The 11,602-nt window shown below is 45.9% G+C and overlaps 1 protein-coding gene across 1 annotated transcript; it reads right to left on the bottom strand.

Annotated features, from left to right (window-relative positions):
• Positions 1-288: 288 nt before the first annotated feature.
• Positions 289-2,180, bottom strand: LOC130083456 (protein NYNRIN-like). Its single transcript, XM_056248478.1, has 2 exons — positions 876-2,180; positions 289-545 (listed from the first exon to the last, which is right to left on the bottom strand). Exons 1-2 carry the CDS (start codon positions 2,100-2,102, stop codon positions 456-458), a joined length of 1,317 nt encoding a protein of 438 aa, XP_056104453.1. The 5' UTR covers positions 2,103-2,180; the 3' UTR covers positions 289-455.
• Positions 2,181-11,602: the final 9,422 nt, after the last annotated feature.

The raw sequence follows: 11,602 nt of genomic DNA, 5'->3' as shown, positions 1-11,602 counted from the left end.
CCCAATCTTTAAAACTAATGGATGAACATTGCTCAATCTCAGGCCATAAGCAACTAGCAGTGGGAGCGAAATACAACATGCTTCCATAATTCGTCGTTTGATTACAGCATGTTACTTACCCCGAGAAGCAGCCGTGATCAAAGTAAAATCACATCAATCTGACAAGTCCAAAGAAAGTCAAGGAAACACGGCAGCAGATGCAGCAGCTAGAGAAGCCGCTCTACTTCCTCTTACTCCTGTTACCTTGGTAAAGGAAAACAGCAAGGATAATCCATTATCATCTTGTTCATTCACTAAGCAAGGTTTAACTTGTGACCAATGATACCATCTATCTGTTCCTACACCCTTCCCTTTGAGACAAACACTTGTATCAGTAGTTAGGAGTATCTCATATGGTCCTTCCCATCTAGGCTCTAAACCTTTCCTAGCAATTCGTTTGATCATAACAAAACTGCCTAACTCGGTGGAATGTCAGTAGTGGTGTGTTTTTCATCCCATTGCTGTTGAGCTTCTCGCACTTTCTTATTATTGTCTTTAGTAGCTTTGTCCAGCATTGCGAGATAGCGTCGTAACTTTTCTTGGAACAAAGTAGAGTCTCCTCCTGTTCCCGCAGGTGGCGGAGCATCAGGAGGTAAAACCATTGCTCTTCCAGTCATTAGTTCAAAAGGGGTTAGTCCTGTTTTAATCCCTATCAATTTCATTGCTTCCTTCATCAGTTTTCCAGTGAAGTGAGTTCCATTGTCAGAATCAAGTTCATATGGAAGACCCCAGCGAGGAAAAACTTCTTCCACCATTACTCGTGCAGCCGCTTCAGCAGTGCAAGTTTTTGTAGGGAATGCTTCCACCCATCTAGTAAATCTGTCCATGATTACAAGTATGTATTGATACCCTCCACTGGGTGATAAAGGTCCTGTGAAATCAATTTGGAGGTGTGTCCATGGACCTGTTGGTCTGGGTGCATGTGACATTCGCACCTTTACAGATTTTCCCACATTTGCTTTGAGGCATATCAAGCATCTCCTACAGTAATCATCAATGTCTCTCATCATTCTTGGCCACCACCAAGTCTCACTGATTTGAGATTTCATTGCTTTTGCTCCAGCATGTACCTTTCCATAATACAGCTGCATTAGTTCTCTTCTTGTTCCGATAGGCATCACCACTTGTCCTGTTGGAATTCTCCAGATACCTTGATCATCCTCTTTCGCTCCCGCTTTTATCCATTGTTCTTTCTCTTCATCTGTCTCCAATTGATATGACAGAAGATGGAGCTCAGGATTATCCTTGCTGTTTTCCTTTACCGAGGTAACAGGAGTAAGAGGAAGTAGAGCGGCTTCTCTAGCTGCTGCATCTGCTGCCGTGTTTCCTTGACTTTCTTTGGACTTGTCAGATTGATGTGATTTTACTTTGATCACGGCTGCTTCTCGGGGTAAGTAACATGCTGTAATCAAACGACGAATTATGGAAGCATGTTGTATTTCGCTCCCACTGCTAGTGATAAGTCCACGTCTTTTCCACAGAGCAAGGTAGTCATGGACCACGCCAAAAGCATAACGACTATCTGTATAGATGTTGACTCGATCTCCTTCTGATAGTTCAAAGGCTTCTGTAAGTGCTATAAGTTCAGCTACTTGTGCTGAAAATTTCCCAGAAAGGGCTCCTTTCTTTACAACAGTTCCATCTCCTTTCACTACAGCCCATCCAGTATGTCGTTTTCCATCAACATAATAACTGGATCCATCAACCCATAACTCTTTGTCTGGGTTTTCAAGAGGGATTGGATTAACTGGACAAAGACTATCTTCTTCTACTTGTTTTTCACACTCATGTGGTATTCCCTCATGTGGTTCCAGCATCATTGTTGCAGGGTTAACAGACGTGTCCCTGATGATTTCCACTCTTAAATCCTTGTTCAACAAAGTTGCTTCCCATTTTGCTCTTCTTGCATCAGTTATGGTTTTGATGTTCGTGTTGTTCAACAGTGTCACTATACTGTGTGGAGTGTGCAATATGATAGTTTGTGCTCCTATCAGATTCTCAACAGCATCCACTGCCCATGTGGCACCAACGAGGGCTTGTATACATCGTGGTTGCCCAATCATAGTGACAGGAATCTTTGTGGAAAAGTATCCAACTGGTCTGTATCGATCACCTGGTTTTTGACACAGTACTGCTGAATATGTCTCGTCTCCCACCCTGGTCCACAAATGAAAATGCAACCGTCCGTCAGGAAGTCCCAAAGCTGGGGCTGAAGTCAGTTTTTCTTTCATAGAAGTAAACGCTTCCTCAGCTTCCGGTGTCATGGACAAGGTAGTCATGGACCACGCCAAAAGCATAACGACTATCTGTATAGATGTTGACTCGATCTCCTTCTGATAGTTCAAAGGCTTCTGTAAGTGCTATAAGTTCAGCTACTTGTGCTGAAAATTTCCCAGAAAGGGCTCCTTTCTTTACAACAGTTCCATCTCCTTTCACTACAGCCCATCCAGTATGTCGTTTTCCATCAACATAATAACTGGATCCATCAACCCATAACTCTTTGTCTGGGTTTTCAAGAGGGATTGGATTAACTGGACAAAGACTATCTTCTTCTACTTGTTTTTCACACTCATGTGGTATTCCCTCATGTGGTTCCAGCATCATTGTTGCAGGGTTAACAGACGTGTCCCTGATGATTTCCACTCTTAAATCCTTGTTCAACAAAGTTGCTTCCCATTTTGCTCTTCTTGCATCAGTTATGGTTTTGATGTTCGTGTTGTTCAACAGTGTCACTATACTGTGTGGAGTGTGCAATATGATAGTTTGTGCTCCTATCAGATTCTCAACAGCATCCACTGCCCATGTGGCACCAACGAGGGCTTGTATACATCGTGGTTGCCCAATCATAGTGACAGGAATCTTTGTGGAAAAGTATCCAACTGGTCTGTATCGATCACCTGGTTTTTGACACAGTACTGCTGAATATGTCTCGTCTCCCACCCTGGTCCACAAATGAAAATGCAACCGTCCGTCAGGAAGTCCCAAAGCTGGGGCTGAAGTCAGTTTTTCTTTCATAGAAGTAAACGCTTCCTCAGCTTCCGGTGTCCAGTTTATCTGTTCCACTCCAGGCTTTCCTCCCTTGTACAGGTCGATGATGGGGCTGGTGATACTAGCAAAATCAGGTATATACTGACGACAATAGTTGAAAAGTCCCATCACCTTCCGCATTCCTGTAACTGTTAGAGGTTTTGGAAGTTGTCGTAATGCCTCTACACGCTCTGTTGTCATTCTCCTTCCCTCCACAGATATTTCTTGGCCCAAATAGATAACCTTGGATTTGGCCAGCTGTGCTTTGTCGGGGTTAACTTTGAATCCCCCTTTCCTAAGGGCTTGTAGGACAACATTCAGAGCAAATACATGGCTGTTTTTATCTGGGCTTGCAATTAACAAGTCATCAACATATTGGAGGCAGACACTTCCTGATTTCTCAATTTCAGCTTTTTGCTCCGTTAAGAACTGGTCCAAAGCTCTATGAAATACAATAGGAGAAAGATTAAGACCTTGTGGGAGTCTGTTCCAAACATACTGTTTTGCGCCCACTGTGAAGGCTAATTTCTCTTGAGATCTTTTGTCTATAGGTATAGACCAGAAAGCCGACAGTACATCCAGTACCGTAAAAATTTTAGCATTTCCTGGAATATCATTCAGAATGGTGGCAGGATTGGCCACAATAGGATGCGGTTTTGGTGTTACACTGTTAAGTCTTGTGTAATCAATGGTTAGTCGCCATGAGTTATCAGATTTCTTGACAGGCCAGACAGGACTATTAGTGGTAGATAAAGTTTGTCTGATGATTCCTTCAGCTTCCAAGTCTGCCACTATCTCCTCCACGGCTCGTCTTGCTTCAGGTCGGATGGGGTATTGTTTATGAGGGGCATGTATCGGTCCCTCAATAACAATGGGATCAATGTTGGCTTTGCCACAATCCAATTTGTGTTTAGCCCAAACATCCGGATATAAACTGCACAGAAGACCCCACACACCGTCTTTTTTCCAGTTTCTGATAATTGGTTTTGCTGTACCAACAGACCTTAGATTACATGTGCGATCTTCGTGTGGTATTATCCCAGCTGTTGTAGCGATTTGACGACTGTCTGTAAATATGATCATGTTTAACAATGGAAGAATGTCCAGGCCAATAAGGCTTCCTTGTGAATTCGGCCCAACCCAGAAAGATGTCCATAAGACTTCATCTTCATGTATTTGCAGTGGAACTTGAATACTTTTGCGAAATTTTGTGATACCTCCTCCAACTTCCATAGTTTCATCTGTTGTAGGTAGGTTCAGATTTGTTATTGAAATCGCTGCTCCTGTGTCAACCAGGATGTCACATGGGTGGCCCCCTATTAATGTACTGACGAAAAGGCGATTGTCTCTTTTCTTACTAATACAGGGGGCCGCTGATTCCTATTGCGGATGCATAATTCCCTCAATGAGCTGACGGACTTGTGCTTCAGTCCACGTCTTCCCTTGAGGGGTTTCATTATGTTTTTTTGCACTGACCTGTCTAAATGATGGACCTTGACCTTCTGCTCCACCTCCTTTAGCCCAACAATCTATTTTGGAGTGTCCACGCTTTCCACAGTTGCTGCAGAAAATCACCCTATTCTTTGTGTCCTTGTTGTATTGAGCTGTTGCCACTCCTCTTCGATATGGCTTGTTTCCTTCTTCTTTATTTGATCTCATAGCCATCTCTAAGCGGCCAGCCCATTGCATAATTTGGTGAAATGTCTCACCTGGGTTGACTCCAAGTGATAAGGATTGTTGGTATTTTGTGCTAAGTCCATCCACAAGTGTGTCAGTGAACTGTACATCATCTCTGTCAGGTTGTTTCTTGGCACAGAGAGCCCATCTCTCATAAGCATTCCACTTACGTAGAGCATATTCATCTGGAGATTCATCATCCTTTTGCTTAATCAATGTCACTAATGTGAAAGGAATTTTACCACTGCCCAAGATTTCCTGGATTTCTTTTCGGAACACATCTAATGCTTGCCAAAGACCCAGGGGTCGTCCCTGGCCATCAACCCACAAATCTATCCATTGGGCGGTTGTTATCGAAGCTGGCAAGCGTTCCCATCTGTCTCTTGGGATTTTAGCTTTCACAATGATGTGTATGTCTCTTAATGTCATTTGATGTGCTTCAATCAATGAGTCTAATTCTCGCCAAAACTCTGTGTTTGGATCTTGTCTCTTCAGAGGAGGCAAGGCTTTGAGAACGGCTTGACGTTCTCCTGGTGTGAATGGTCTCTCTTCTGTCATCATTTCAGATCCTTCCCTTTTAATTACAGGTGAAGAAAATTCAGGACCAATCTTGTCAATTGTGATCATGTCGTCATCTCTTGTCTCATCACCCCAGTCAGAATCATAATTCCGAGCTGGTGTACATCGCAGCATGTCTCTGTTTGGCTGAACTGTTTTAGATCTTGTTATTACCGGAGCTGCTTGTGCAGATGCAATATACATTTTGTCAACTGGACCTCCATTTGATCTCGAAGCTTGAGGCTGTGTCAGAGGTTTAGATGAATTTGTATATTGTTCAGGCAAAATTGGATAAATTGGGTTGTAAGGAGGAGGCGTTACAGTTGTTGCAGATTTCACTGGTGCTTGTGAATATTTCTTTTCAGCTTCAGTTATTATATTTGTCCAATCTGGATCAAATGAATCATCATTGGTTGTATTTTCTCCATCTGAACATTTAATAGACATAATTTTGTTCAATTTGTTATATGCTTCAATTTGAGGCTTCATTGCTTCAACAAGTGGGACTGGGCACCCATTGATACCGCAACAAATTCCACCTTGTTTCAAAATCCAATGTGCGGCAAGGATTGGAAATACTTTTGACTTGATAGAGTCTTTTTGGGACTCAAGCCAGCTTAACTGCACATCGATAGGTGTGTTAATGTCCAGTCCTTTTTTCCAAAACTTAGCTTGCTTTTTCGGTTTTCTTTCTAGGTACCAAGCAGATATTGTTCTGCTGTTAAAGGCACTTTCTGCCATTGCAAATTATTTGTCACTCTGTGTCTGTGTGCGTGTGTGTGTGTGTGTGTGTATAGAGTGAATTCCAAAGGGAGGGGCTCTCTGCTTCCCTCACTCTGCTTAGCTCCCTCTGCTTTTCTCCCTTTCCACCTGTTCTAATTTCTCAAGAACAAAGAAGGGGTTGGGGAAACAAAAAAACAACTCTAATAATTTCTGTTTTCTTTTTTGTTTGTCTTAACTTAGATCAATTTTATATATATATATATATATATATATATATATATAGTGTGTGTATTTTAAAGTTGCTCTCAGATCAGTCTTTTCCTCCAAACACTGAACAGCTTTATTGTCAAAATCAGAATGCAAGCAATTCTAGCTTCTAATTCCATTGATACCCTTCTTCTAAGGGTTCAAACCTCTGCGTATTTAAGTTTTAGGATCTATTACGCCACTTTAAACCACTATAAATCACTGCTTGTCACACTATGCTCGTCTTCTTCTGAAACGATTCTTCGTGTATTGGATATATTTTAGATATATTTATATTTTAAATCTGCCCTTTATCGCAGTCTCGCAATATTCCAACCACCTTACAAGCTAATTGCTAAATCGCCTTACAGCTATTTCCAAAATTTGACTAAGATTTTCTAAAAAAGATCCACTTTCTAAAGTTTTTTCAAAAATGAAAAAGACTTCCCCAGCATCATTCAATATTCAGAGGTTTACTGACCAGAGCAACTCAAATAAGCCACATCAAATTCTAATTATTTAAATTATTTTCCTTTTTCTGACACATATATTCATTGGCAAAACAACTGGTACCGTATTTTCCGCACTATACGTATGGGATTAATATCCTGCCATGATTCAAAACTGAAAATAAAGTTCTAAAAGGTTGAAACTAAGTGTTCGAAAACTCAAAATCTTACAAAAAAAAGTTTTGCAAGATCGAAAAATAAGATTTGCAAGCTTGCAAAATGTAAACAAATTAAAAATATCTCTGCAAACATTGTTGTTTTTGAGATTTCCTTCTTCAGAACTGCAACATTTTTTTTACGATGTTGCGCAAGTTTCAAATTTGTCAGTGTTCTCCCACTGTATTAGTTTGTTTTCCAGGTTTGAAACCTTGTAAATGGTGATCTGAAAACTGGTGTGCGAATGTGTGAAAAAAAGTTTTGAAACTCTGAAAACAGACTTTTGCAGGCTTGCAAAGGGGTAAAAAAAATTAAATCTCTGCAAACATAATTTTGTTTTTGAGTTTTCCTTCTTCAGAAGTGCAACACTCTTTTTTACGGTGTTGTGCAATCATTTTTTCAGAGTTTCGAATTTGTCACTGTTCTCCCAGTGTATAGTTTGTTCTCTTACGAGAGTATCTCTCGTACTGCGTAATAGCTTACGCTAGGGGAAAAACTCTTTTCCACGAGATATTGAAGCCAAAAATTATCCTTAATTTTTTATTAATGTAAAACGCTTTGCAGCAGCAAGCAGACATAGGCGAAACAGCTCGCGCGCCTATTGGTTGCTCTGCAGCAAATGCAGCAGCCTATCGAGAGAGACTCTGCGTGACGTAATGACCAATGGGGGCAATTCGCGCCCATATCGTCACGTCCCGCCAGAAGGGGCGTGGTCTCACCCTATAAATATGCTCGTTAGGCTGTTACAAGCTGATTTTTATCTCTTCAGCGACGCACACGCATCGCTGGATCCGGAGTGAGAAGCCGCGCCGTCGAAGCAAGCCTTTCAGCGGGACGAGCTCTGGAGTCGCTGGCCTCGCCGCCTTCAACTGCCGTACCTGCTGCGCTTTCCGGCGTTCTATATCCTTTTATACTCTGTGTGTATTTACTCTGTTGAGAGTGTTTGCTCGCTTACTTGACGCGACTCACACTTCTCTCACAAAAGAGCTGCGTCTTTTTAAAGATGCCTTCCTGTGGCTCGTGCCGCGCCCCGCTCAGCGATGGAGACCGGCACGTCATCTGTGTTTCCTGCCTGGGTGAGGATCACGCGGCTCTCGCGCTCGCTGACGGCGGATGCCCTCATTGCGAGTTTTTGCCTATGGTGACTCTGAAGACTCGCCTGGCATCATTCTCCGAGCCTTCACCGCAGCCCGCCGTGGTGCCGCGCCGCAAGAAGCGCCGCGCCCAGCGCGCTCCCGAGCTTTCTCCAGCCCGCCAAAGCTCGCCGGTTCGCCCGCCGGCTTCGCTCGAGTCGCTCACTGACGGACAACGGCCGCCGCCTGCCGCCGCGTCCATCCACGAGTTTGACGAACCCACCGAGGCGTGTTCTCTTCTGGCATCCGATAGCGAGGATTGGGCGAGCTCCGTGGACCTCCCCTCCGCTAGCGTTTCCCGCCAGACCACTGGTAAGAGAGCCGGCATTGAGACTGAGCTGATGCGTCTGCTCTCTCAGGCCGTGGAAAGCATCGGCCTCGATTGGGAGGCGCCCGCGCAACAGGCGAGCTCTGTGGACCTCCGCCTTCTGTCCGCGATTCGTCAAGGAAACGGGCCAGCATCAAGACCGCGAGCCCTAAAACCGCGGCTAGCTTACTTTACGTTATAAGAAATCTACCCCGCCCCCCATGGGCGTGCGTCACCGGCAAATGAGAAAAGAGTGTGTTTTAGTCCCCGCCGAGGCCGGACTAATCTCCATTTCTTAAACATTTCTCAGCTCCTAGTTTGAGCGGCTGAAAATGTCATTATTGCAGCAATGAGCCTGTTGTATAACACGCACACCTGCATACAAACGCCGACACACACAAAACTGTGATGACACTCTCTTATCTGCTTGCGCTAGTGTAGTTCTCCCTGTGGCCCAGTGGCGGAACCCGAAGCTTTCACGCAAGAGACCTGTATTCGATCCCGGCTCTCGCAGCAGATAAAAATTTAGTCTCGCCGCGGCCAGACTTTCACCAAAAACTTTTCGCTCGTTCAGTTCCAGAAAATGCGACTGTTCCAGTGTATTTTGCAGTAAACAAGCTGGTACCACGGCCCGCTTGCCTGCACATAAAGGCCGTTTCCACGGCGACCCAGAAAAATCATGTAATCATTGTATTTCTGGTTTTCCGGCCACAGCCGATGGTGTTATAAGTGTAATAAAATGCTCACAGCCCAGTGTTCATTTCTACACACAAACACAGCCCGCCACGGTACAGGGCTCGCACAAATGAAATCGACGCATGTCAATTGTGCATTAAATGTAGTAAATGTGCCCACAACCCAGTGCCCACAAACACTACCACGGTTTCTGTAAAACGAAACCAACACAAGTCTTCCTAGCCTCCTAGGAAATCGACGGTGTTTCAGTCTCGCCGTGGCCAGACTTCCACTGAAATTTTCGCTCGTTCAGTTCCAGAAAATGTGACTGTTCCAGTGTATTTTGCAGTAAGCAAGCCAGTACCATGCCCGCTTGCCTGCACACAAATGCTGTTCCCACGGCGACCCAGATAAATCACATAAATGGTGTATTTTCTGGTATTCCGGCCACAGCCGATGGTGTTATGAGTGTATTGAAAATGCCTACAACCCAGGGCTCATTTCTACACACAAACACAGCCCGCAAAAATGCAGGGCTCGCACAAACAAAATCGCCTCATGTCGATTGTGCACTAAATGTAGTGAATGTGCCTACGTCTCAGTGCCCACAAACACTACACACCACATGTCCCACGGGTTCTGTGAAAACGAAACCAACACGCATTCAGTCAGCTCAGGCCGACGGTGTTTTTCAGTGCAGTAAATGTGCCCGCTGTCCTGCGCCCACATTCACTCACAGACATGTTAAGCCCCACGGGGCTCGCCCCGCTCTCTCTCCCTCAGCAAACTGCTATAAGGGTTTTGAGCGCGGCCAGGCTGCCCGCCGCGATCGGCGCGCCCCCCGCCTCACACACTGTAAACACAGTGTCTGCGTTACAGCACGCCGGAGCTCTCTTGCCGTCACTATGTCTCGGCCAGAGCCCAGATCTCATTCTACCCCTAGCTATTCACGCGAAAGTGTGGGCACAGCTTCCTGGGGTATCAGAATGGGTGCTGAACACTATAAATAGAGGCTATTCGCTACAGTTAGCTCGACGTCCCCGCCGTTATACGGCGCGCGTCGAGACGACGGTGGAAAACGAAGTATCTCATCTACTTCGAGCCGAGATAGCGAAACTACTGAGCAAAGGTGCTATAGAACCTTTATCTCAAGCTCAGAGCAAAGGGGGCCTACACAGCAGATATTTTCTGGTACCGAAAAAAGATGGAGGTCTCAGACCCATTTTAGATCTGCGACAGCTGAACAGAGCGCTTGTGAAGCGCCAGTTCAGAATGCTTACGACCAGGAAAATCCTCGCGCAAGTGCGCCACGGGGACTGGTTTATGTCAATAGATCTGAAAGACGCCTATTTCCAAATACAAATGGCGTCCCATCACAGGCGATTTTTGAGATCCGCTTTCGAGGGCCAGGCATATCAATACACAGTCCTGCCGTTCGGCCTGTCCCTAGCACCTCGTACATTTACGAAGTGCATGGACGCGGCGCTCGCACCCCTGAGACTTCAGGGCATGCGAGTCCTGAACTACTTGGACGATTGGCTGATTCTAGCTCGATCACGATCGGAGCTCATAGAACACAGGGCCGCATTACTCGAGCACCTCGAGGAGCTGGGCCTCACAGTCAATTGGGCGAAGAGCTCACTGTCTCCCAGTCAGAAAATTTCCTTTCTGGGAACCGTGTTGGACTCGCTGTCCATGACAGCACGCCTGTCACCACAGCGCGGGCTAAATATTCAGCGCGGCGCGAAATCCTTCCGCCACGGCGCGATAGTTCCGCTCAAAAGGTTTCAGAAAATGCTGGGGCTGATGGCCTCAGCAGCCTCTGTACTCCAGTTGGGCTTGCTCCGCATGCGCCCACTGCAGATGTGGCTGAAAGCGCGGGTTCCACCCAGGGCATGGACAGCGGGTCTGTTTCGCCTCAGGGTCGACCTTCAGTGTGTTTCAGCTCTGGAACCTTGGAAAATAACCGACTGGTATCAGTCAGGTGTGAGTCTGGGGACCGCTTCGAGTGTGAAGGTGGTGTCTACGGACGCCTCCACCTCGGGGTGGGGAGCGCTGCTCGAGGGCAGACCGCTAGCTGGCCTGTGGTCAGAACGGGAAAAGCTCCTTCACATAAACTGCTTGGAGATGATAGCAGTCGACAAAGCGCTACGGCGTTTTTGTCCCCAGGTAACAGGCCACCACGTCTTGGTCCGGTCGGACAACATGTCAGTGGTGGCATACATAAATCGCCAGGGCGGCGTCAGGTCACGAAACCTTCACAGGCTGACGGAACGCCTCCTGGTCTGGGCTCAGCACAACCTGCTCTCACTGAGAGCAGCGCACGTGCCTGGTCACCTGAATGTGGGACCAGACAGACTGTCCAGGAACAATGTTCCAGCAGGGGAATGGTCGCTGCACCCGCAGACGGTCCAGCTGCTGTGGAAAAAGTTCGGCAGAGCACAGGTGGACCTATTCGCGTCCCACGAAAACGCTCATTGCCCGGAGTTTTTCTCGAAAAGCAAGGACGCGCTGGCTCATGCTTGGCCCCGCTGCCCCCTATATGCTTTTCC

The sequence above is a fragment of the Rhinichthys klamathensis genome, unplaced genomic scaffold (assembly GCF_029890125.1).
Source record: "Rhinichthys klamathensis goyatoka isolate OS25496 unplaced genomic scaffold, OSU_Roscu_1.1 h1tg000055l_1, whole genome shotgun sequence".
In the NCBI taxonomy this organism is placed as follows: Eukaryota; Metazoa; Chordata; class Actinopteri; order Cypriniformes; family Leuciscidae; genus Rhinichthys; species Rhinichthys klamathensis.
This window is presented reverse-complemented; position numbering and strand designations above follow the sequence as displayed.

Coding starts and splice junctions, on each gene's coding strand:
- LOC130083456 (XM_056248478.1), bottom strand. CDS start 2,102: ATGATTGGGCAACCACGATGTATACAAGCCCTCGTTGGTGCCACATGG. Junction 546..875: donor GTGGAGGGTATCAATACATA/CTTGTAATCATG, acceptor GCAATGCTGGAC/AAAGCTACTAAAGACAATAA.